This window comes from Colossoma macropomum, unplaced genomic scaffold (assembly GCF_904425465.1).
Source record: "Colossoma macropomum unplaced genomic scaffold, Colossoma_macropomum, whole genome shotgun sequence".
Classification (NCBI taxonomy): domain Eukaryota; kingdom Metazoa; phylum Chordata; class Actinopteri; order Characiformes; family Serrasalmidae; genus Colossoma; species Colossoma macropomum.
The window spans coordinates 229,192-254,960 of NW_023495330.1; the positions used below are offsets into that span (position 1 = coordinate 229,192).

At 41.9% G+C, this 25,769-nt stretch overlaps 1 protein-coding gene across 1 annotated transcript; it reads left to right on the forward strand.

The window, feature by feature from the left end:
- Positions 1-2,764: 2,764 nt before the first annotated feature.
- Positions 2,765-10,496, forward strand: tent5ab (terminal nucleotidyltransferase 5Ab). The gene is made up of 2 exons (XM_036562156.1): positions 2,765-3,557; positions 7,855-10,496. Exons 1-2 carry the CDS (start codon positions 3,168-3,170, stop codon positions 8,635-8,637), a joined length of 1,173 nt encoding a protein of 390 aa, XP_036418049.1. The 5' UTR covers positions 2,765-3,167; the 3' UTR covers positions 8,638-10,496.
- Positions 10,497-25,769: the final 15,273 nt, after the last annotated feature.

Sequence of the window (25,769 nt, forward strand, 5' to 3'; positions counted from 1 at the left end):
CCACCTTAAATGGTGCAGCAGTTACATTCTGGCACTTCACTCATCAGAACTGCTGGACTATTTAAGGTGGAACGGGAAATTTAGCCAGCTAGCTATCGAGACATTAGTATGCTGTTAGTGATTTTTGTGCTTGTTATGATGAAAACGACCAAAATACACTGAAACGACATTAAACTAAGAAAATACAGTGATTATCGTGATTTTTAACAGAGAAAATTCTCACATTTGTGGGTTTCTTTGGTCTCTTGTTCAGCCGTCTTGGTAGTTTTTCTTTTTTTTCATATCTCTCTGTTTGGAGTCTCTGAAAAACCTCTGTTTGGAGGGTCATGTAGCCCCAACACTTCACCCTCCCCCTCTATCTCAACAAGAATCAGACACCCTACCCCTAGACGTGGTAGGGGCGAGGGGTGAAATGGGATTGGGCCATAATCTACTTTCTACTCATTCACTTTCTACGAACACTCAATGAACCTTTTGCATCTTTCTTTGCATGGTGAAGTGGTTCTACAGATTGATGCTTAATATGGTTCTCTATAGAACCCTTCCAAAAATGGTTACAGGCTTGATATCGTAAATATAGCAGACCCCATTTGGGTACTATATAGAACCCTTCACATTCTCCATGAATCTGAAGAACAACAATTCTAAATAGAACCGTGAACACCCAACGAACCATTTGGATGCTTCTTTGCATGGGGAAATGGTTCTTCATGGGTTCTCTGGTAAAGACAGCAGTTTTATATAGAACCATGAACACTTAACGAACCATTTGGATGCTTCATTGCATGGGAAAATGGTTCTTCAGATTGATGCTGTGTATGGTTCTCTATAGAACCCTTCTGAAAATCATTCTATACAGCACCAAAAAGGGTTACAAGGTTGACATTGTAGCTATAGCAGACCCCACTTTGGAGCTATATAGAACCCTTCACATTCTCCATCAATCTAAAGAACCATTTCACCATGCAAAGAAGCATTTAAGCATGCAAATGGTTCCTTGAGTGTTCATATTTCTATATAGAACCATGTCTTGACCAAAGAACCCTTGAAGAACCATCTTTTTTAATGGTGTACATTACTGAATCGATAGGCCAACAACACTTGTAGCTCTGCTTGTGTTGCAGTACCGCTGGCGTCCTGTAGAGCGCAGCATTGAAGCACACCACTGTGGAGAACTGGCGTTTAGGTGGCCAAATTCAGGCTGTTTAGGAAGTTCTGACTTCTTCTGAGAACCATCAGGTAAGATACTTGTTCCCAGACCTGGAAAGTACTAGATACCTAATTTTCATGTGAATAAAACGTACTACATCAGCACAATGTCTTTCAGCTTACATTTGACAAAGGGACATTCTTAATACACTCTTTAAAAAGATGGTTCTGCAAGGGTTCTTTAGTAAAGGGCAATGGAACCTTGAGTTCTAAAAGAACACTTTCATGCTTAAATGGTTCTTTGCATGTGGGCTACATGGTTCTATATAGCACCAAAAAGGGCTCTGATATTGTTATGATGTGAAGCTTATATCAGCAGAACGCTTTTTGTTGCTATCTAGAACCATTTTCAAAAGTTTTATATAGAACCATATATAACACACTCTCCATCAATCTGAAGAACAATTTCACCATGCAAAGAACCATGAGTTTTTTAGGAGTCATGGTCACTCATGCCCATTTCCTTTACTAGAGAACCCTTGAAGAACCATATTTTGTAAACAAAATATGCAGGACAGGGGGTTCCACACTGAAAAGGTGTACCAAATTTAACTGACCAAAATGCACAATTTCCAATGTTATACTGTGCAATCCTAAAAAAGATGGTTCTTCAAGGGTTCTCTAGTAAAGGGAATGGGCATGAGTGACTGTGAGATCTACATAGAACAATTTCATGGTTCTTTGCATGGTGAAACGGTTCTTCAGATTGATGGATATAGATGTGTTGCAGGCCTCATGGTTCTACATAGCACCAAAAAGCAGTTCTGCTATTGTTACGATGTCAAGCTTTTATCAGTAGAACACTTTTTGGTGCTATCTAGAACCATTTTCAAAAAGTTCCATATAGAACCATGTACAACTCATTCTCCATCAATCTGAAGAACCATTTCACCATGCAAAGAACCATGAAATGGCCACTCATGCCCATTCCCTTTACTAGAGAACCCCTGAAGAACCATCTTTTTCACTCAATTCAATTCAATGCACTTTTTTCAGTGTGGAACCTCCTGTCCTGCATACTTTGCTTAATGTTCTAACTTCTAACATATGTTCTACCATGTTTATGTTCTACCCAGGGGTGTTTTGTCCTGCTCCTGGAGATCCACCACCCTGCAGGGTTCAGCTCAAACCCAAATCTAGCACACCTGATCCAGATAATGGGGATCTTCAGGGGCATTAGAACCAGGTGTGCTGGATCTGAGCTCTCCAGGGTGGTGGATCTCCAGGACTTGGACTGGGGACCCCTGAACACGCGCCCCCCCTGTTCTGGTGGGTTCATTAGAGAACATGAACCAAACAAACACCGCTGCTCTCTTTCAATTCACTTCTTCTGTCAGTAACTGTGTTTATGTTTATGCACGCGCCACATTTGAATCGAGGAGACTTAAAAGATCAGGGGCTGGAATGGGACCCCCCGTACGCATGCATGCTCGCGCTCGCGCGCGCACGCACCCCTACGCAGACGTGCAAGTGTTTACTGAGAAACCATCGCTGACTTCAAGTTCAGAGCAGCAGGCGGCGCGTGAAGGGCGGTGCGTGGAGAGAGAGAGAGAGAGAGAGAGAGAGAGAGAGAGAGAGAGAGGAAACTCCCGTGCAGCGCACGAGCCACCCTGATCCTCCACTCTTCTGCTGTAGCCGAAGGGCGCGCACAGCGCCTCGCGCCGCTGCAAGAAGACCACCCGTAAACTGAACTGAACCTCGTTATGCATCCGCTCGCGGGGCTGTGAGTGAACCCTCGCGGCCCCCCCGGGAAGGGAGAGTCGCGAGACCCCCGCAGTGCCCAGCATCGTGAGCGCACGAGCACGAACGAAGCGAGCGCGCGGACGACCAGCAGCACTTCCAACATGTAAAACAACATTGATAACTATGTCTGATGGCCTGACGCGCGCGCCCGTTTCTGCAGGCAATGGCTGAAGCCCCGTCCCTGAAAGTGTAGAGCGCGAGCGAGCGAGCGAGCGATGGCGGAGGGCTCGAGCGGGAGCCTGAGCGTGCTGAGCTGGGAGCAGGTGCGCAGGCTGGACGCGCTGCTCGCGGAGTCCATCCCCATCCACGGCCGCTGGAACTTCCCCACGCTGCACATGAGGCCGCGCGACATCGTGCGGGTGGTGCGCGCGCGCCTGCGGGAGCGGCACATCGACGTGCGCGAGGTGCGCCTGAACGGCTCGGCGGCGAGCCATGTGCTGCACGAGGACAGCGGGCTCGGCTACAAGGACCTGGACCTGATCTTCCGCGCGGACCTGAAGGGCGAGCGCGAGTTCCAGACGGTGAAGGAGATCGTGCTGCACTCGCTGCTGGACTTCCTGCCCGCCGGAGTCAACAAGGAGAAGATCACGCCGCTCACGCTGAAGGTGATCAACGGCGCGCGACGCCGTTTGAAATTTGAATTTTCAGTTTAAAAATGTGTCCGTTAGACGAACTGACCGTTACAGAGTGACGGTTAAACGGTTAAAAATAAGGGTTCCTAAAGGGTTCTTTGGTGCGGTTCTCGGAGAAACAGTAATCAGTGAAGAACCTTTATATAATGTGGAGGTTCTTCAAACTTCAGAAAGGTTCTTCACAAAAAAAGGGCTTCTCCAAAGACCCACCGATTAAAAGGTTCTTTAGAGATCCACTTTTGAATCTTTAAAGAACCTTTCAGTTGTATCTCTACAGATTCTCTTTAGATCCACCAACTGGAAGGTTCTGCAGGCAATCTTTAGAGATCCAAATGAAATGTTCTTTAGACATCCACTTTTGAATCTCTAAAGAACCTTTCAATTGGTGGATCTCTAAAGATTCTCTACAGATCCACCAACTAAATGGTTCTTTAGAGAATCTTTAGAGATCCAAATGAAGGGTTTTGTAAAGATCCATTTTTGAATCTTTAAAGAACTTTACTGTTGGATTTCTAAAGATTCTTTACAGATCCACCAGTTAAAATGTTCTTTAGAGAATCTTTAGAGATCCAAATAAAGGGTTCTTTAGAGATCCACTTTTGAAACACTATTGAAAGAACATTTCATTTGGATCTCTTAAGATTTTCTTCAAATCCATCAGATGAAAGGTTCTTTAGAGATCCAAAAGTGGTTCTTCCAGTGGTTCATCACCCCAAAGAACCCTGTTTGTTCCATTTAGCACCTTTATTTTTAAGCCAGCGCTTCAGATTCCAAACAGCAGTTTAACTTTGAGAGTTTCTAAAATCTTCATTAAGTTTTCATTTATGAATCTGTTTTGCACCAAATCAGAGGAACCGTCCTCCTTATGGTCCAATCAGAGCTCTTCTGCTGGATACGTCAGGTCTTCAGGTCTTAAGTTTCAGAAGTATCTATTGTTACTGACTTTCCCTATAGCCCTATAGCGGAACCCCTGTCTTCTAACTGCTTGGGTTCCAATAAGTGGAGAACATGGGCTTGGTTCCTGTCCTCATCCAGAGAGAGAACCGCAGTCTGCAGTGTTGCTGTGTGTTGCGATGGATAATTTAATTCCCCACACTAAATAATAATAATGAAGTTACTGATGATGGTACATCTGTATCTAGAACCACTCAGTACTGTACTGTACTACACTGCACTAAAGAGTGCACTCCTAATGGGGGGTGCTGTCGTTGACACACTCATTTGCATGTTAGTGAGCAAGTTTGAATGGTATCATTGACCAAAATTGAATTTATTACATAATAAAAAAAAAAAAACTTAAGACAGCAAGTTTTTTTCAGTAGTGTATCAAACAGTATCTCACATACAGGTTTAACATTGATGGCAGGTCAACTGTTCCGTTTTTCTGTAGTAAAATTCTTCGCCTAACGTTCTTAAGTGTTATTTTAGCTGTAAAATGTTAGCCTTATAAAGCTGTTATTGCTTATCTTACTTTAAAATGCATAGTCCTATTTAATTAAAGCTGTTGGACTGTCTTAACAATGGTTAGCCATACTGTATTAAAGCTATTAGCCTTATTTATGAAATCCGTTATCTTACTTTAAAATCACTGCATTAAAGCTGCTAGCTCATCTTCAAATGGTTAGCTGTACTGTGTTAAAAGCTATTAGCATTCTTCATTAAAGCTGTTGGCTTATCTTAAACATGGTTAGCTGTAGTTTGTTAAAGTTATTAGCCCAATTTATTAGCTTATCTTATTTTAAAATTACTGTATTAAATCTTTTAGCCTATCTTCAAAATGGAAAACTGTACTTTATTAAAGTTATTAGACCAATTTATTAACTATTAGCTTTGAAATGACTGTATTAAAGCTGCTAGCTTATCTGTAAAATGGTTGGCCATACTGTATTAAAGCTGCCAGCCTTATTTATTAAAGCTGTTAGCTACTTCAAAATTACTATATAAAAGCTTCCAGCTTACCTTAAAAATGGTTGGCTGTACTTTATTAAAGTTATATTTATTAAAGCTGTTAGCTCATCATAATAGTTGTTAGCTTAGCTTACTTAAAAACCGGAAGGCTTATTTTATGAAAGTTGATAGCATCACTTATAGCTGGTTTTCCTTCGAGATAATTTCATGCATGCTTTCTAAGATCATTAACAGAGTGTTCCACCATTTTTCCTCCTTGTGTTGGTCAGTTTTTGTGGGTTCTGAGAGCTCCTGAGTCTACAGTGATAGTCTCAGTGCTAAGCACTCTGTAGCCTGACATTGACACTTGCAGCCCAGCCCTATCAGAAAGTGTTTGGGGGTTTAAGCCGCTGGTAGTAAAAACGCTGGTTTCTAGTACAAAGAGGATTTACTCTAAACCAATTTACAACCGATCCGCTTTCACCTCGCGCTGCCCGCTGGACGGCACTTTTTCATGAGTGCAAATTAGGGTAGATAGAGCTACGTTTTATGGACGCTTCGTGAAGTCTTTATCTACGCCTGTACGGCGTATGCAAAAAAAATGAAACGGAACGTGTGGGTATGCTAATGCGTCTGTGGCTTTAGCCTTTAACTGGACAGGGTGTGGAATTCACTGGTGTCCAGCTGAACACTGTAGGTGTTCACGCTACTCCAGTATGTTTGCTGTGAAAGATTATTTCCGTCCACTGAATACAAACACTAGGCAACGTGACTTTGTTTTGGGGAACTGAAAGCGAAGCATGAGCGGGATGTTCTGAAAACAGACCACAATAACAGGTTGTTTTCTGTGTCTTTCTGTCCTGTCTTCCCTCTTTTTAAAGCCCCCTCCACGCCGTCGCTTTCACTTCTCAGCTTAGGTTCTTGCGCAGAGTGAATTTTAAACATGTTCGAAAATCTGAAATTTAGAAAATGATGGAAAGAGTAAGCATATGTAAAGTTCTTCAGAAAAAAAGTGACAAAACTTGTAGATAGTCTTTTATTCTTTGCTCTGTTGGGGTCATCCTCCTAATGCAGGGGTGGGGAAGTCCGGTCCTGAAGCGTTAGTGTCCAGCACAGTTGGGAGATTTTCCTGCTTAAACACAGTTTATTGAGCTCATCAGGTAATTTCCAGATTAAGTTGGTGGAGAGCAGGGAAATCAGCAAAACATGCTGGACTCTCAGTGACCCTCAGCGCTCTTTTCCTGGCCTAACGCACGTCATATTTCATCAGATTTCACAAATGGACCTGAAAAAACACCGAAAATGTAATTCTTTTAAAATGATTATTCATAAAATTAGGGTTCAGGACAGAATTCACGAGGTTTAACATCATTAGCTAAGTTTGAAAGTAAGAATTACATTTTCATGTAATTAAAATCAAAATGATCGGCATTGGAGAGATGTTTCGATTTGACTAATGTGACTGATATTTGATGACATATTCAGAAGAGCAGAATGTTTATGTGATGCTGAGCTACTGTGCTAAGATATATTAGAAAATATTTTTTTTACTGTGTTCGAACTTTGAATAAAGTATGTTTTGATCATTTTTAACTGAATTGTTGCAGTTTTCTCCAGATTGCAGTGATCTTTTGTATAATATATTGGGAAAAAAACAAACATAAAATATAGAAAGTGCCATAACTTTTGCACCGGCCATGCTTTATGTTTTATTTTTGTTTAAATATGTTAAATTCAGCCAATAAATAGTGATTGTATATTATGTATTGTGCAAAGTTCACTTACTTACACTTAGAAAATCAACAGCAACATGGGTGCCCAAACTTTTGCATACAACTGTACATATACTGAATATGTAAACACTGGGTATCTGCATCGGCCCACAGCTCCCATATCTGTCCATCCCTAAAAATGAACAGCACTGATCTAAGCCCCCTCTAAACCCCCCCACACTTCTCCAATCTTTCCCCATGTTACTGTACTGATGTTCTTCTAGCATGAAGTCCTATCAGCAGCCTTCAGTGTCAGAGAGATAAGAACACAGTGTAGTCAAAATATCTACGGCAGCTTCTCGTATTCGCCTCTCAGATTCGCTTTGATCTCTTCAATGGCAGTTACAGTGAAGGTGATGATGGTGTGGTTATGTTTTTGGTGCAGTAGGTTGTGAACAGTGGGGTTAACGAGAGATAAAGTGACTGATCACATAACATATAACTCTTTTTGTCTCTCTGTTTCTTTTCTCTCCTCTGTCCTCCTTTTCTCCCTTCTGTCTTTCTCCTTCCTCCTTCCTTACTCCATTTCTGGCTCCACATTCTCTCTCTTTCCCTTTTATTCCTTTTCTCTCTGTCTCTTCCTTCCCTCATACTCCTCGCTCCCTTTGCAGGAGGCCTACGTTCAGAAGATGGTGAAGGTCTGTAACGATTCTGACCGCTGGAGCCTCATCTCCCTGTCCAATAACAGCGGGAAGAACGTGGAGCTGAAGTTCGTGGACTCTCTGAGGCGTCAGTTCGAGTTCAGCGTCGACTCCTTCCAGATCCGCCTGGACTCGCTGCTGCTCTTCTATGAGTGCTCGGAGAACCCCATGGCCGAGACCTTCCACCCGTCCATCGTGGGCGAGAGTGTGTACGGCGACTTTGAGGAGGCCCTGGAGCACCTTCGCTGCAAGCTCATCTGCACGCGCAACCCTGAGGAGATCCGCGGTGGGGGCCTGCTCAAGTACTGCCACCTGCTAGTGAGGGGATTCCGTGCCGCCTCGCAGCCACACATGAAGCAGCTGGAGCGCTACATGTGCTCGCGTTTCTTCATCGACTTCCCAGACGTGACCGAGCAGCGGCGGAAGCTGGAGTCGTATCTGCAGAACCACTTCGTGGGGCTGGAGGAGCGCAAGTACGAGTACCTGAGCACGCTGCATGGTGTTGTTAGCGAGAGCACCGTGTGCCTGATGGGCCATGAGCGCCGACAGGCCCTCAGCCTCATCACCATGCTGGCTGTGCGAGTGCTGGCTGAGCAGAACGTCATCCCTAACGTGGCCAACGTCACTTGCTACTACCAGCCGGCACCGTACGTTGCAGATGGCAACTTCAGCAACTACTACGTGGCCCAGGTGCAGCCGGTTTACACTTGCCAGCCCTCAAACACCTTCTGCCCATGGCTGCCCTGCAACTGAGACCAATCAGGTATACGATGGCAGTCAAAAGAATTGCTCAGATGTATGTTATGCATTGATGTATACAAACTTTTTTTTCATATGCTTGAAGGGATCTACCTCCCCTACCATTCTGTCAACTCAAGGTGATGGTCTGGCCAAAAATCAGATGTACACAAATTTGCTCTTTACACCAAGATCTACCTATCACCAGAGTCTGGTGCATTTCGCCCCTTAACATTGCCAAAAACTGCCTGCTTTAACAGGAACGGGCCGTTTGATATGTAAAATAACCAACCACAGTTCACTGTTTAAGTATAATGTGTAGGGATAGGTGATTCTCAAAAAGGGGCTTTTTATAGATAACAGTACATTATACAGTGTCAGAAACCACATAAGTAACTTGACAGTTTGAATCCAATTTGTGATTATAGGCATACTGTTTGCACAATAATAATTGGCAGGCTATAAACTTCCGTTAGCTCCATTAGCTCCATTAGCCTCCAGTGCAGAAAAGAACCAAACGTCAGACACCAGATGTCTTGGCGACAGGCTACTTTTGGTGTAATAGGGGAAATGATAGACAGATGAATATGGGGGCCCATTGGAAGACCATTTGCTTGGCTTACTATTGTTTTAAAGAAGTAAAAGCACAAACAACAGCTGTATATTTCAACACGACAATGCAACGTGCCATACCATTTCAGGTCAGGGAGTGGTTTGAGGTGAAAATTCACTCGATCATATGGCCAGCACAATTCCATACCAATTCCCATTGAAAATTTGTGGGAAAAACTGGAAAATCTAAGAGAAGATAAACACAAAATGGTGTAACAACGCAGTGTTAGGTTGTCATCAAGAAACTAGCATCAGTTAGCAATCTTTGTTGTCCATTTCCTACATTCATTTCTTTGCTATGTCAGTGATCATAACCAAAAACAACTAAGCAATTCTTCTTGACTGCTGGTGTATAATGACGGACAGTTGCGAGGACCGATCGGACCACCTTTCGTTTGCTTCGGAGATGTGACAGATGTACATTTCTTTATTTTTTTTGTGTTGAAAATGTGGAGAAGTCAAGATGCCACACAATGCTGGCGGCAAAACTCATGACTTACTCGTACGTGGGGGAGGAAGGGAGGGAGGAAGAGAGGTCACTTGGCCTCGTTCCCAGAGGACGTCATGCTGTGCCCAGGTGTTCAGAGACTGTATGGCGAACCTGGAGAAACACCACACAGGCTAAAAGGCAACGATCATGACAACACGCAATCTCGAGCTTGACCGAGCTCAGATTTCATTCTGTCACCTGAATTCGGGTGAAGAATGAGAGAGATAGTTCTCTTTCTAGTTTTGCTTTGTTTTTAGGACCTGTACAAAGACTTGAAGAGATGTACAAATATATTAAGGCTTGCCACCACATAGGTTGTTGTGAAGGCAGATGGGATAGAGAAGAAAAGATCATTCAGAGACTCAGTCGAATAACCAGGGACGAAACTGTTTACAAAACCAAAGATATTTTCTTAGATGTCAGTTATAGCTGGAAAAAGAAACAGTTTTTATTAACATTCTGTAACTATCCAAGTGCCTGCAACAGATCAAATGCAACCAAGATTTATAGAGCAAAACCCCCCGAGTTCGGGAATCGAATGGGGGTGCTGCCCTGGACACGATGGAGGGACTCATTTTAGTGTGTTTGTGTGTGCGTGTGTGTGTTTTCATTCTACAGTAAGTAAATATAAGGGAACAGTCTCTTTTTGTATTTTCTAAAAGGTATTATTTTGGGGGTGGAAATCTCTGACCTCAAAGTTATTTGATTTGATATAATCACAATTCTGTACATCATGAAATCTTAGATTGCACTAAAATTTGATTTGATTTGACTGGACTGGATTTGACTGATCACTGGAGGGCACCGTAGTGGAATTCCGACAATAAAAACAATTATGCCAAATACGTTGTTGAATGTTGTGAGAATTGACCATTTGCAAAATAATGATGACATGCCTCTCAGCCAATCAGTCATCTGACAAAACTCCTCAGTGAGAACATCGATGGTAGTATATTAGTCAGAATTAATAGACTAAGAGATGTGAAAAGTTCAGGCAAACCTGGTCACCTTGAGGTTGATGCTGTTTTTATTTTCTTCCTGAAGCTGTAAACGTTTTGAAATTAACTGTGGAAGAGCTCAAACTATTAACAGGCAGCAATGTGCTGATTCTAAGCTGAGCTAAACTTTATCTTGGTTACTGTACTTGCTAACACTGAGTTTAATGTGATGTCTAATGACAGAGCGATGTTAAGACCAGCTAGCTAATTAAGCTAGCTCTTCTTTACTTAGGTCAGATTAAACAGGACTGTACAGCGCTCACATTTGCAGTTAAAAATGTATGCAAATGTCATTTTTACTGTTTTATTATACCTTGTTAAAAGACCTCATATAAAGGACCTCAGCATGTAACATTGCTCTGATTAGCTCCAGTGTTAGCTTTAGCATTGGCTTTAGCATTAGCTTATCTGAAGGGGCAGCTCAAACTTTGCCTACATTCTCAAATAGTGAACATCTTGTAAAGTCACTTTATTTTGAATAATGTTTTCAGAGGTACTCCTCTACTTGTAAAGTTTCCGTTGTACTAAAGAACTGTTTAGCCTCTTAGCACAAGTGCTATGGATGGTACCAGGTAGTCTTTGCTGAAACAAAGGTAGCAGCAGTCACTAAAGGAGGCGGACAAAGTCAGGAGTAGAGGGCCTGTCAGAATTTTGCAAATGGTCAGTTGATTATGATCTACCTAAACTTTCCCCTCTGAGAGCGCTTCACCTCTAAGAGTACTTAAGAGTGCTTATTTCCACAGAGCGGGGAGGAATAGTAATAACGGTTATCTATTGCACAAATGAGATCTGTGAGGTGTGTGTATGTGTATGTGTGTGTGTGTGTGTGTTCAGGGTATGAGTTACTCACAGACAATCACCTGCGCTGGCCTGACCTTACTGTACAGTTGGCTCAAGGGGGCCTGGGAGCCGGCTAAGCTCAGATTAGGGCGCTGGGGCCAATGCCATTACTGCTGAAGGAGAAAATGAAAGCTAGGTCGCTGGCTGGACAGGACAGCAAATTAAGGAAGTGGGTTCCAATGACAGAGGCTGGCCACATCCTCTTTTCTCTGTAAGATAAATAACTCCACATCCACAGATAGTAAAGTATGCTGGCCTCTCCTGCACCTGAGAGAATGCAACTAACAGAATCAGTATCTTTTTAAATGCCAAGTATAAGAAATTTTCCCCCTATTAAGGACTTTCTTGGTCGACCAAAAGGCCCAATTTCCGACTAAAAGGACTATTGGATTGTAGTGAACTGTTGAGCTACAGAACTTAAAACTAGCCAGTTTCAGAAAAACAACGACACATTTTTAAGTGGTACATCATTCCACCTTCTGGAATTATCTCTACAAATTTCAAATGTTTTATTAGCAAATAGCTATGAGGTCTTCCATTTCTGGGTATTTCAACAGTTTAAACTATAATTCACTTGTAAATCTAAACAAATCAGTACACAAAAATTAAGCAAAGTTAGTCGACTGATAGAATCTTGGTCGACCAAGAATCTCATAACTAGCTGTATTAGTCGACTTTGTGGGGACAGCCTATTTTTAACTATATCAGAAATTTGTTTTTTTTTGAAGAAGTCATCAAATACGCATGAAAGAACCTAGTTCAACATTCTGATGGTTCTATTGCCCCCTCTATGACGTCACAGCCCACTTCAGCGTTCTAATCCCACAAGGTCAGATCTCAACAGGGAAGCCTAACGTATGTGTGATCAGCTCTACAATCGGCTGCTTTAACCAGGCTATTAATGGGTTGCGATTGAGAGTGTTGAAACTGGCGCATCTCTAATGGAACCTGCACACCACTTTGCGACATTCCCTTTGTCTTTATCCGTGTCTCTTTTATTTTTCTACTGATTCCTCTATTTTTGTACATGTCTGCTTGACGCTAAGGTTACGGCAGTGACCTTGTTTCTAATGCTGTGAAGAGTGCAGATGTAAGCGAGCGTGCATGTTGAAAGCTATCGAAAGGCTGGAGCAGTTTGTAAAAATATTTCTCTTGGCACCCAGAATATTTGTAGTATGTGGATGCATGCTTGCAGAGTGGACATACGTGTGTTTGTTCAGTTTATGTATGTCCTGGAGTCCTCTCTGTCTGAATTAAGATTGTGGGTGACTCTGTATCTTGTAAAGGATCATGTAATTTGAACATGACTCTCATTAAATGGTGAAAAAAACATGACTGTTCTCTTGTGCTTTTACTCAGCATGACCACTGTCCAAGTTAAACAAACCAATAGTCCCGTAGGTAGACGAAAAACTTGACAGGTAAATGCTCCAGGTACATTAACTCGTAGAAATGATATTGCTATGCATTTGCATCACATTATACACATATTTACTACATGGTTACACACCATGTATATACTAAATTATAAACAGTATGTATATAATAAATTACATGTGCAGTTGATTTACATTCTGTTTTGACAGGGTCATATTCCAGTTTGTTTCAATGTCACAAATGTGGCATGGATTGAATGTTCGGGATCTCAGCACTTTCCACAGAGTTTCTCTGCCTGTTTCAAAGAGCTATAAGTGAGAAATAATAACTAATAAAAACGTGTAATGAAGTGTTGCAAGGCATTTACACCATGGATGACACCTACACCTAGCAGGCTTAACAGACACCACAGGTGACCTTCTAAATAAAAATTTGCAAACAGGTTATAGACGTATATTTTGAGGAAGTTTTTAAATTGAGTGTAGTAGAACCGACGGTTCTTTCACTTGGGAACTAGCCTACCCTAACATTTCACAACAGCATCTCTGGAAGCTCTGACTAACTCCAGTTTTAGCTTTAGCATTAGTTTCAGCATTAGCTCATCTGATGAGGCAGCTGAAACTTGGCCTACATTCGCATTTTGTTGGTTCTCAAACATGTGAACATGCAGTGAACATCATGTAAAGCCAGTTGTGTACAGACAATGACGTGCTAAAGGTGCTCTAGCTGCAATTCCTTATTGTATAGCAGCACTTTGTATCTGGTGTGCAGTAGTCCTTTAAGTTTGGAAGACTAGTTGAAGCTCATTAGATTCAAATAGGCCATGTTTACAGAGGAAACAGAAAGTATTTATGGAGTGGAACAAAGTGAATGCCTGCGAGATTTCAGGACGGTTTGTGGCAGGCAAATGAAAAGCAATGCGAATCATCGACATACAGACATTTGCATACAGACAAAAGCGAAGGAAGGATAAAGGAAAAGATAAGGCTTGGGTGGGGCTGGAGTGTTCTGAAAGACTGAAATGACAATGTGCGTATGTCTTTGTGATAACAGTCTAGCTGTCCTGCCTGTCTGTGGTAGCATCGCACCGACAGAAGCATTGGATATATTTTAGCTAATGCATGGATATCTTGTCAGATGCCCCTAACTTTCTCTGTCTTGGCCTACTCTTGCTTTCTTCATCTCAAAAGGGAAGGCTAGCCATTTGCTAGCATGGCCAAAACACTAGAAGTCAAAGGAAAGTAGCCTAGCCTAAACGTTCCACAACAGCATGCGTTGATGAATGCTAGTCCGCACTGAAGACACAATAGGAATTAACTTAGCCACAGTTTATGTTGATGCTTTGCAGTGGTTCTCAATCCAGCCTCTTACAATCTGCACACTTTTTGTGTTAACAAGTAAACCAGCATGGAAAAAGACACCAGACATGAATGCGTGGTGTCTGGCATAGAGAACCACCAGATGAGCGTGGTTCTAGCTTAGTTATAGCATTTAAGTTGATGCCAATTAGCCTAAGCCAACCTAACCACAGAATGATGTTTAGCTGTTAGCTCTTGCCCAGCTCCAGGAGCTGAGGAACTGAGGACATGCTGGCATGGACTATAGCCATTTGTTAGCATAGCCAAACCACTTGGAGTCAAAGTGAATTAGCCTAGCCTAAACTTTCCACAACAGTGCATGCGGATGAAAGCTAGTCTACACTTATGACACAGTGTGAGTTAATAGGTGGTAGTTTAGCTGGCTTAGTCACAGCTTGTTTTGATACTTTCTAGTGGTTCTCAATCCCTAGGGACCCCACAACCTGCGAATTTTAATGTTTTTTTCCTTGCTTATAGTTGTCTGGATGTTATAAAGCCCTTAACAAGTAAATCAGCTCTGTTAAAGCATAGAATAAGACATAAATATGGAATGCCTGCTGTCTGGCATTGGAACCCACCAGGTTAGAGCCATTCTAGCCTAGTTACAGCATGTAAACCAATAGCCTAAGCTAACCTAACCACAGTAGGCCTGTGCACTGAGGCTTAGCTACATCAGCTCTATTAGCCCTTGAATAGCTTCAGTAACTGAGAAACTGGGTCTGAGGGCACGCTGGCATGGCCGATCGCAAAAAGGGGGTGCGGGACGAGGCCTGTGTTATCCTCTAATTAAGCAGCTGCAGAGCATGAGCTAAATTTAGGGCTCCATAATAAGGATATTAACCTGTCTCTCCTAATCTGATGAAGTGCTTAATAGCCATGTGCTCAACAGTCTAGGGTTGTTACAGCACCTGGGCTTACAGGCATTACACTGTAACGCTTACATACAGGCGGGGTGAGGGTAACACCAAAGCCTCTGCTACTCCATCCCCCACCTTGTTAGCAGTGGACAGGGTCAGTGTGCCCTGGATACAGGAGCGAGGGAAAGAAAGGGAGGGAGAAGAAGAGGAAGAAGTATTATCCCCAAAGTCCTTTATCTAGTCCACTTCCTTCTTAGGTCTTGGGAAAGAGAAGACGAAGCGAACAATGGGCTCCCTTAGTAAGGGTTGCACAACCAAGTTAGCCTCAATGCTAACTCTGCTCCATTTAAATAATCCCACTTATTGATTAATCAACTCGTCCCATTTGGATGCAGTTCTGGTTCTCCCCCTGTAAAGACTTGAACCAAATTCGCTGCATTGAGAAGGCTTGTGTTGCAAATAATGTTTCTGCCCTCCCTCATGCTGTCTGCTGGTGTTTGTGCTGCACTGCCCCCTAGTGACTGGTGTGCAGTACTGCTCCAGGCCTATGCAGACGGCCAGATCCTAAGCAGAGCTAAAATTTAAGTTATTTGTCATGTCAGTGTCACAAAATGCATGCGAAATTGGGAATCCTCCCAACCAGAAATCTCCCGATGAAGAGGCTAATGAATACAGATCACCAGATTAGGCTTTCTAGAACTAGCATTAGCCTTCTGTGTTAGCCAGCTAGCATAATAAAAAGCATTTCAAACATCATGACCTCATGTATAAACCCCAAAGCCTTTGTAGTACCTCCCACCTTTGAGATACATCATCAGAAGAGGCTTCTTTTTGTCTTTAAGCTGGAAGATCTCATTCTTGGGACTATTGTAGCACCACTTTAGGAGGTTGGCAGGTACACAGAGAGCCGTTTTAATGGTTATGTGAGCAGAGGCAATGATTCAGATGAATTTACCACTGAAACACAAACTTGGGATCTTAACAACGGGCAAGAACAAGAGTTTTACTGATGGATTGTAAATTTAACATGTTGCTGTTGTCGGAAGAAAACCTCATATCTCCAAAATGGTAACTTTACAGGAGAAGGAAAAACCTACTTTACTTTTAATGTAAGTCAATGGAACCAGACTTTTTTCCAAGTCATTTTGGGCCATTTATTTTGGTCCATTCCTGATGAAATTTATACACAATGTAAAGGGCAACATGCATTTTCAAATTATGCCAAAAACCAAAAAACAACAGAAATGGAGATACGAGGTTTTCTTCTGACGACAGCGACGTGCTGATTCAATAGATCAATTAAGTAAATGAATAAAAAGTATCAAACCCTACGATATCAGCAATAAAGAAGACTTTCTGACCCTTTAGCTCATTAATTATTGCTATTTATGACAGATCATCAGCAAAAAGCCCCTGGTTAGCCTCCTGCTGTATGAAGGTGACCAGCATGTGTGAAAGACAAAAGCACAAAAAAAAGGGCAAGTTATTAAGATTAACGAGTGACTTAAGAATAAATCCCCCTTTCCAGCACTGGCCTGCACGGCTCTGACTCACTCAGCAGTTCCCATGGCACCACGCAGCCTTTTCCACTCAACCTTCAGACTCGAATATTTTTAATGCCTCTAATTTATAATGCCAGAGAGATCCACAGGGCCTAACTGTGCTCTCTCTCTCTCTCTCTCTCTCTCCCTCCTCTCTCTCTCTCTCTCTCTCTCACACACACACACACACACACACACACACACACACACACTCTATCTCTCTCCCTCTCTGGCATTCATCTTGTTTGACTCTAATGTCCGTTCGGGCTGAAGACCCAGTCTGAAGCCTCAGTGGAGGTCGGCTGTTGAGCAACGTTACTATGCAAAAGCAATAAAATGTCACCAGAGAGCAAATCATCAGTTTTTAGTTGGGTACATTTTAAATACGTGTACATACATTTATAATAACATATAAAACTTTTACACCTCATTAATTTTGGATCAGTAATGATCAATAACTTTTTATCATGTGACTATTTAGTGCTAATGATATAATATATATATACTACATATCCAGAAGTATCCAGACAGTCCTCATAAGCACCCATTGCTAACATGGGCATTCGACTGCACACAAACAGCTTGTATAATCTCTTTATAGAAAACCATGAGCCTAAGATGGTCAAGTGTGGGCTAGAGGGCACCTGTGTTCTCTGGAGTGACAAAGCTCCATCCAATACCTTTAGGATGAGCTGGAGATCCAGAGCTGGTCTTCCAAAGTCAGTACACACTTAAAAATGATGTTTTTTAAGGGTTTTTAACAAAGAAAATGGTTCTATATAGAACCATGAACACTCAAAGAACCCTTTGCATGACTGAATCATGAAAGTGTTCTTCAGATTGATGGAGAAGGTGTTGATTATGGTTCTATATAGAATATTTTTGAAAAAGTTCTTTAAAGCACAAATAAGATTCTTCTATTGTCACAATGTCAAGCTTGTAACAGTAGAGCAACACTTTTTGGTGTTACATAGAACGTAAAAGGTTCTATATGGAATCACTGTCTCTACTAACGAACCATCATTTTTTAATGGGTATCTAACCTCACTAATGCTCAATCAAATCCTTACAGCAATGTTCAACATATAGAGTAAAGCCTTCCCAGAAGAATAGAGGCTGATACTGCAGGAAAAGGAGGATAAACTCACTATTAATATCCTAATTTCAGAAGAATCACTGGAGCAGGTGTCCACAAACTTTTGGCCATAATAGTGTGCAATACAAGGCTTTCACAAACCTCTGGATATTAGTGTAAGATTAGATTTACATGCATACTAGGCTGTGCGATAAATTGTTATATCGTTATTGTGATATTGGCAATAATGTGATATCAATGTTTTAAAAATATGTTCTGTGAATGTTTTTACCAAAACACTACAGGTGAGCTTCTGTGAGTGTTTGGACGATGCAGGTCAATCGCGATTAGTCACGTTATTTTGTGCAGTTAATTGCAATTAATCATATTTGCCTTATTTGCATTTTCTTATATCAATATGAGTGAACAAATTATCCTTTATAAGAATGTATTTATTATTATTTCAATAATATTATTTTCATTGTGTGAAAGCAGAACCTAAAAATTTCCTCGTTTTCTTCATCAATGTCCAGTGAAAGCAGCAGTGGCTGCATGTTCCAACTAATGAGTGTATGTATTATATAGAGGGTGATTCATCCGATTTCAAAGCACCATATTTTTACAACTGTAAGGCACCTATAGGAACCAATCACAATCCAATTGAAACAGGGGGTCATAGAGTTTCTGACCATCACCAGAAGATGGCTCCCTTCAGTCTGAGAAAAAAATGAATTTTGTTAATTGTCTTATTAACCAACTGGGACATTATAGCAATGGACTAACAAACACCTTAGTAACCAACTGGGACATTATAGCAATGGACTAACAAACACCTTAGTAACCAACTGGGACATTAAAGCAATGGACTAACAAACACCTTAGTAACCAACTGGGACATTATAGCAATGGACTAACAAACACCTTAGTAACCAACTGGGACATTAAAGCAATGGACTAACAAACACCTTAGTAACCACTGGGACATTATAGCAATGGACTAACAAACACCTTAGTAACCAACTGGGACATTAAAGCAATGGACTAACAAACACCTTAGTAACCAACTGGGACATTAAAGCAATGGACTAAGAAACACCTTAGTAACCAACTGGGACATTATAGCAATGGACTAACAAACACCTTAGTAACCAGCTGGGACATTAAAGCAATGGACTAACAAACACCTTAGTAACCAGCTGGGACATTAAAGCAATGGACTAACAAACACCTTAGTAACCAGCTGGGACATAAAAGCGATCGACTAACAAACACCTTAGTAACCCGTTGGGACATTAAAGCTACAGTCTTTTGCAACATCAGCATCATTGCTGCCAGTATTAAAATACTACCACTGTTTTTTCTCTACATGATAAATGCTTTTTGTAAAAGCTTCTGTTTCAGTCAGTGATGTAAGACGGGGGTCAGCTATGATGTGCGTAATTACACATTACACAGCGCTGGACGTGACGTCTCTGAAGCATGTGCATGTCCTCGAATGACTTCAGCACTCGAGTGTTTTTTAGCACTGGTGTTTGGATAACTGTGCGTGAGACTGTGACCTTTGACCCCGAGGGGGTCGTGCTGGATGGACTGTGGTCTTCTTTGGCCAACTAGGAACTCTCCAGACAGAGATATCACTCTGTGTGTGTTCCGGAGTCTGCTCTCGTAAGCTCTTACCTTAGCCAGCAGTGATAATGCAGCGTGTAGCCTCTTGCCTGAAAAAGCATCCAGAACTAGAGCAGGAGGATTTCTTCATGGCTGCTCGGGGACTCTTTGATCTCTCGCCCTCGTCTCGGCCTCGTGCTCAGAGTGTAACTGTAATGGCAGCATTTGTAATAATCATCTGCGTGATGTCCAAACAAAGTGGACGAAATGTTTTAACAAAGTGTCACACAGAGGATCTTCATAGTTATGGAGGAACTGTAAATGTTTTGGCAGACTGATAAAGTGACTGAATGAGAAGGAAAAGCAGTGCAGCGCTGTCCGGTAGTGATGCATTATGTGCACTTTCGTACGTATCATTTCTTCATGAATAAAATCTATTACATCCACTTGTTTCACTGAGCTGTAAGTAAGTAATTATCAAATATAATGTAAAAAGAGGCATTTCAAACATCATTTGGACCCAGGAAGGTTAATCAAGACATACAAAAATGCATGTCTTTTACTGACCTACTACTGGCTGCTGCTGGCCTTTAGAAGCTCTTGAGGTGCGCACACCCCGGAGGAGGGACTTTTAATGTTGTTTATGTTGTTCGGCAGTTAAAGGTATGTGTTTATTGTGCTGTTTGGTGTTGAGGAGTGAGGTTAGTTAGTGTGAGTTGGTGGTCACTGTGAGAGTGAAGTGTATGATGGTGACCTCTCCCACCAGTTCAGTGCTGTGCATGTGCCTTTCTGCCCCAATGTCATCACAGGCTCACAAATATCCCCCCTGCGACCAGGCATGCTCATGCACACCGAGAGAGGTACATCAAACAGACCATCGTCCACCTCAGGTCAGTCGATCATTTGATGTAGTGCACTGTGGGAAGTTCCGTCATGCACAGAAAGAGCTGCGGAAGGACTGTGGCCAGGGACTCGGCACGAGTGGGTAGATCAATGGTCGACTTTTGAAGGTGGGGCAATGTAGCTACCCGCTACTGGCTGGCATTGGCCTCTAGAGGCTTGTGAGGTGTGGCCATGCTGATCGCTAGGCCAGGAGGATCATGGGAGGTGCATGCCTCCGGAGAGGAGATTATTGGTGTTTATGTTGTTATTTGTCAGTTAAAAGTATGTGTTTGTGTTTATCGTGTTATTCTGTGTTGGAGTGTGGGTTTGGTCATCATGAGGGTGAAGTGTATGGCTAGCGGTGACCTATTCCATGAGTTCAGTGCTGTGTATGTGCCTTTCTGCCCTGGTGTTTAATAAAGAGCACTTCTCCTGGTCAAAGGCTCTGGACTTTTGACATATATTTATGACATAAAAACCTGCAGGTTTTATTCTACAGTTGAACATATTGAAAAAAAAATTGCAGCTGTTTCAGAGCGTCCCAATCCACTGGTCAATGCTTTTTCTTTTTTGCAACTGAATGCTTGACTCAGGCTTGAGTCGATTCAAATCAATAAATCATTTATTCAGAACAGCATTCAAAACAAAGGCCAATTTCAAATGTCCTAAACTAAATGCTTTGCCAGAAAAGGTATTTATACAGCATGTCCTTCTCATCCTGTCGTTTAGTGTAGCTAGCAAGCCAGTCAACGTTTTTGTTAAATATATACATAATTCAATCTTTCAGACGTGCATTTTGGTGTGAAATGGTTGATTGTAGAGACTCAGATTTCTTTACAGTGGTGGTGATAGGAACCAGGGGTCGCCATGACTACAACACAAATATAGACATTTTATTTACCATCCAAATCCACCAGTGAACCTACACAGGCCTTATGTGTTTATATATGGAATGTTAACGATGGTAAAAAGTGATGAATCTGAAAACAGTAAGTTTCCTTTGAGGGCTATTTTGTTTCACAGCACCCTGCATGAATTCCTCCACCATGAATAGGTTTTAAAGTTATGTCCAAAAACTTCTCAAAACTATCGTAAAGCCAAGTCAGGCAGCATATTCATAAATAATAATGTTCTGTATGGGAGCTTTCAGAGGTGAACGTCTGGTTCATATCAATTCTGACTCAGTAAGTAGCAAGCAAAGTTTATTTATAGAGCGCTTTTTACAAGAGGCGTTGTCACAAAGCAGTTTTACAGAACAATCCGGGTCTGAGCCCCCATGAGCGTCGCCAGTGGCACCAAGACTCAAAAGGGGAACCCATTCTCCTCTGGTCGACACCAGATAGCAAACAGCGTTAGTATAAATTTCCTCTAAAATGGAGCATTTTGCATCAGATCCACTCTGAGTGGCTTAGTTGACATCATAACCATTTGATTCTGCAGAGATTTTGAAAATTCAGTGGAGTTCCCCTTCAGTTATAGTTAGCTATTCTCAAGGAAGCCTCTAAAGACTGTACTCTAACTGTGTGTGTGTGTGTTGACTGTAATTCCTCAGGCTGTGCGTCTTTACTGGCTGGTGATTTATCTCTCCTCATAACTCAGCTCGTGTCCTTCCTGCTCCAGCTGTTTTGTGTCTTTTTTTTTTAGGTGGTATTTTTATAGTGCTCTTTATGACTGGAGCACATGTGGAGCAGAAACGGTGAGATGTGAGTGATCATTAGATCACTGGACTGTAAATGGTTAAGGGTCCTTGTCAGGAAGTGGTTTAAATCCCACTTCTGACACCAATGAAGGCTTGTTCAGGTTGGCCTGTCTGTAGCAGAGCTCGACTGATGTACTATATGGTCAATAAAATCTGAAAAAGCATGTTGTTTTATGTATGTTGTATAAGCCACTGTCGTACCAAAATCTCGTATCTCTAAAGTGGTAACTTTTTTGGAGAAGGAAAAATGTTGTTAAATTTAAGGCACAGGGAAACTTTCATGCAAGTAGTTGGATACAACATAATTCCAGGCAACTTGACATTTACACAAATTCAAGTTGCATCCAACACATTTGTTTATTCTTAAATAAAGTCATCTGCAACACGTTATTTACATTCTGTTGCTGTTGTAGGAAAAAACCTTCAAAATAGTATCTTTACAGTAAAAGGGAAAAGGTTTTTTTAGCTTCGAGTGAAAGTTAGTGGGGCAAGTTTTTTTCCGAGTCATTTTGGAGCATTTCTATTGGTCCATTTAATGTGAAATAATTTTAACACATTATAAAGGACCAATCACATTCTCAAATTCTGTATTTTTTTTTTTTAATATTGGAGAAATAAGATAGAGAAAAGAGGTTAAATGTTTAGGTTATCAGGTCATTTAAAAGAGGTTTGTTTTATATTTATATTATTTAAAATCAGTCAAACAGTATTTACACAACTATTCATTACAGCCTGGCTCAGTTTTTAACATTTGGGTGAAATTATTGGTTATCGAACTCTTTAATATCGGTATCAGTATAAGTGACAAAGGTTTTTATATCGGTCAGGTCCTCATCTGTCAGCTCTGCTATCTCTGGTAGTTTTGTGTATAAACCCAGTGCGGGACTGCTGAGTCAGCGCCATAACCGCTCCGATTCACTTATAAGCAGAGAGGACAAACATTTATGCTGGACGTTTGAGCTGGACATCACTGCTCACCAGCTGCAGTGGTTCACAGTGATGAAGACTTTGAAGTGGAAGAGCTGCACTCAGCACCATTTCTGAGTATTTCTCACTCAAGAAGTCTGGAAAAGTGGACGGTGCATGACCTTTAAACTGTACATTAAAGCAATAAGCCATGAAAGCCTGTGGGTTGCTGAGATTTTATCATGCGGAAAGGTGTTGTTAGGCATGACGCGAAGTGGAGTAAAACTCCCTTCCCTGTGATAAAATCACTGTAATGCACGGCCTCTCGTGGCTTATTTATCAGAAAATAATATATTATTAATAATAATTGACATAAACAAGTATTCCGCCAAGAAATGTAGTTTCTTTAGAGTGTGGTATCACTGCCAAGCAACCATGGACCACTGAATGAGGAGAACGTTCGGTCACCCAGTGCTGTATATTGTGGTCATTTCATAATGTAGTTTAACTTTTTGTCGTATAGCAATGAACACATGATAACACAGCACTGTTTAATGCAAAACCTTCACTTTATAAGTCCTTTTTAGTCACCAAATCACCACCACAAGTCTTATTTAGCACCAGTCCAGCAGCGCCTTCTTCTCACAGTGGGGCTGAATCTCAAATGGCTCTCTGCTCCCTCCATAGTGCACTACATAGGAGTTTAAATACTGGATCCTGCAGCCCAACAGAGCAAAATACAGCTAAGAAACAGTCATTTGGGACTCAGACACATCCACACTGGATACGTGATGCACTGTTTGGCTGTAGAGGCTAGAATTTCTACACTTTCATAGCTAGAACACTATTTAGGGAGAACAGAGCCGTTTGGGATTCAGCCTGGGTTTGAGGCTACTTTTTGACTGAAACGCGAACATTTGAAGCGCGTGAGACATAGCATGTTTGCTATCTTTTAGCCTGTTAGCTAAAGGGCTCTTACTGCATCAGTACACTCGGTGCTCCATGTGAGCAGCATGAGAGTCAGAGATTATTCCATTAACAGCACAAGGGTTTTAGGGCTGTGGTGCAGTGATAGAGTTCAGTAGCTGTGAGGCGTCATAGCTGTGCGTATATTGTGGATTTTACAATGCCTTCGAACGCGGCTCAGCCAATCATGATTTTCCTGACCAGAACGATCCGTTTTATAATCTTTATTTTCATGTATTCATTGAAACATCTGCATTGGTTTATATATTGAATAGATGTGACCTCACAACCATGCATTCTAAGTTAGCCTCTGTATGTGGTCTGTGTGGACAGGGCAGTGAATCATGTGTTTTTAAACAGTGTTTTCCTGCTGCATCACTCGCTTCTTACAAAAACGTGAGACAATGTGTGGTTTTGGTGATTGAGGCTCTTTAAGGGAGATTTATGACAGATTTGACTGCTCTTATCTAACATCGTGTTCTTTGGATGAGGAGCAGCCCGGATGGAAAAGATGATGTTTTCTTCGTCTTTGTGGTGTTGTTTTCTTGTTGACCCTCCTCGGTTTTGGCGATTCTCATGATTTCTCCTCTTCCTTTCTTCCTCTCGCTCGCTCTTTCTCTTCCTCTCTCTCGCTCTCTCTCTCTTCCTCTCTCTCTCAGACAAGCTGGCTGTGTGTCTGACCCTGTTTCGGAGTGGAGCATGAGAACGGCCGGGAAAACACCAGTACGTGTTTCTCCACCAGGCAGCCAGACTGAGGGAGTGAATACGGAGGCTGGTTTACAGTCGGCTGAAAACAGGCCGAGAGAGAGTATAGGGCCGTTAGAGTAGAGAGAGAGAGAGAGAGAGAGAGAGAGAGAGAGGGAGGGGATGGAGAAAGAGTATAGAGCTGTTAGAGGATAGAGAGAGAGAGGATAGAGAGAGAGAGGACAGGGCTGTTAGAGAAGAGAGAGAGAGAGAGAGAGAGAGAGAGAGAGATAGAGAGAGAGGGGGGATAGAAAGAGAGAGAGAGCACAGGGCTGTTAGAGGAGAGAGAGAGAGGATAGAGAGAGAGAGAGACGACGGGGCTGTTAGAGTAGAGAGAGAGGGAGAGAGAATATAGGGCTGTTAGAGTAGAGAGAGAGAGAGAGTATAGGGCTGTTAGAGGAGAGAGAGAGAGAGGATAGAGAGAGAGAGAGAGAGAGAGAGAGCACAGGGCTGTTAGAGTAGAGAGAGAGAGAGTATAGGGCTGTTAGAGGAGAGAGAGAGAAAGGATAGAGAGAGAGAGAGAGAGAGCACAGGGCTGTTAGAGTAGAGAGAGAGAGAGAGTATAGGGCTGTTAGAGTAGAGAGAGAGAGAGAGTATAGGGCTGTTAGAGGAGAGAGAGAGAGAGGATAGAGAGAGAGAGAGAGAGAGAGAGCACAGGGCTGTTAGAGTAGAGAGAGAGAGAGAGAGTCTAGGGCTGTTAGAGTAGAGAGAGAGAGAGAGAGTCTAGGGCTGTTAGATATCACTCTATATGTCTCTCTTTGTCTCTCTCTCTTTCTTTATTGCTCTCTCTCAGACACACACTTCTGTTCTTCTCTCTGATGTTCTCTGTCATTATTTCTCTCGCCACTTTTATTCCTTCTTTCTTTTTTCCTTCTTTCTTTCTTTCTTCTTTTCTTTTCTTTTCTTTTTTTCAAGTTCAGGTTTGCTTTATTGACATGACAAATGTACATTTGTATTGTCAAAGCACTACAAAAATGATCTATATATGAAAAGTTAGTAATAATAAAAAAGAAAAAGAAAAACATTCTTTCTTTCTTTTTCTTTCTTTCTTTCTTTTTATTTTCGCTCTGTCTTTTCTCTCCATCTCTGTTTCTCTCTTTCACTGTTATTCTTTCTCTCTCTCTCTCTCTTTTTCTCTCTCCCCCTCTCTTTTTTCTCTCTGCTCTCTCTCTCTTCTCTTCTCTTCTCTTCTCTTCTC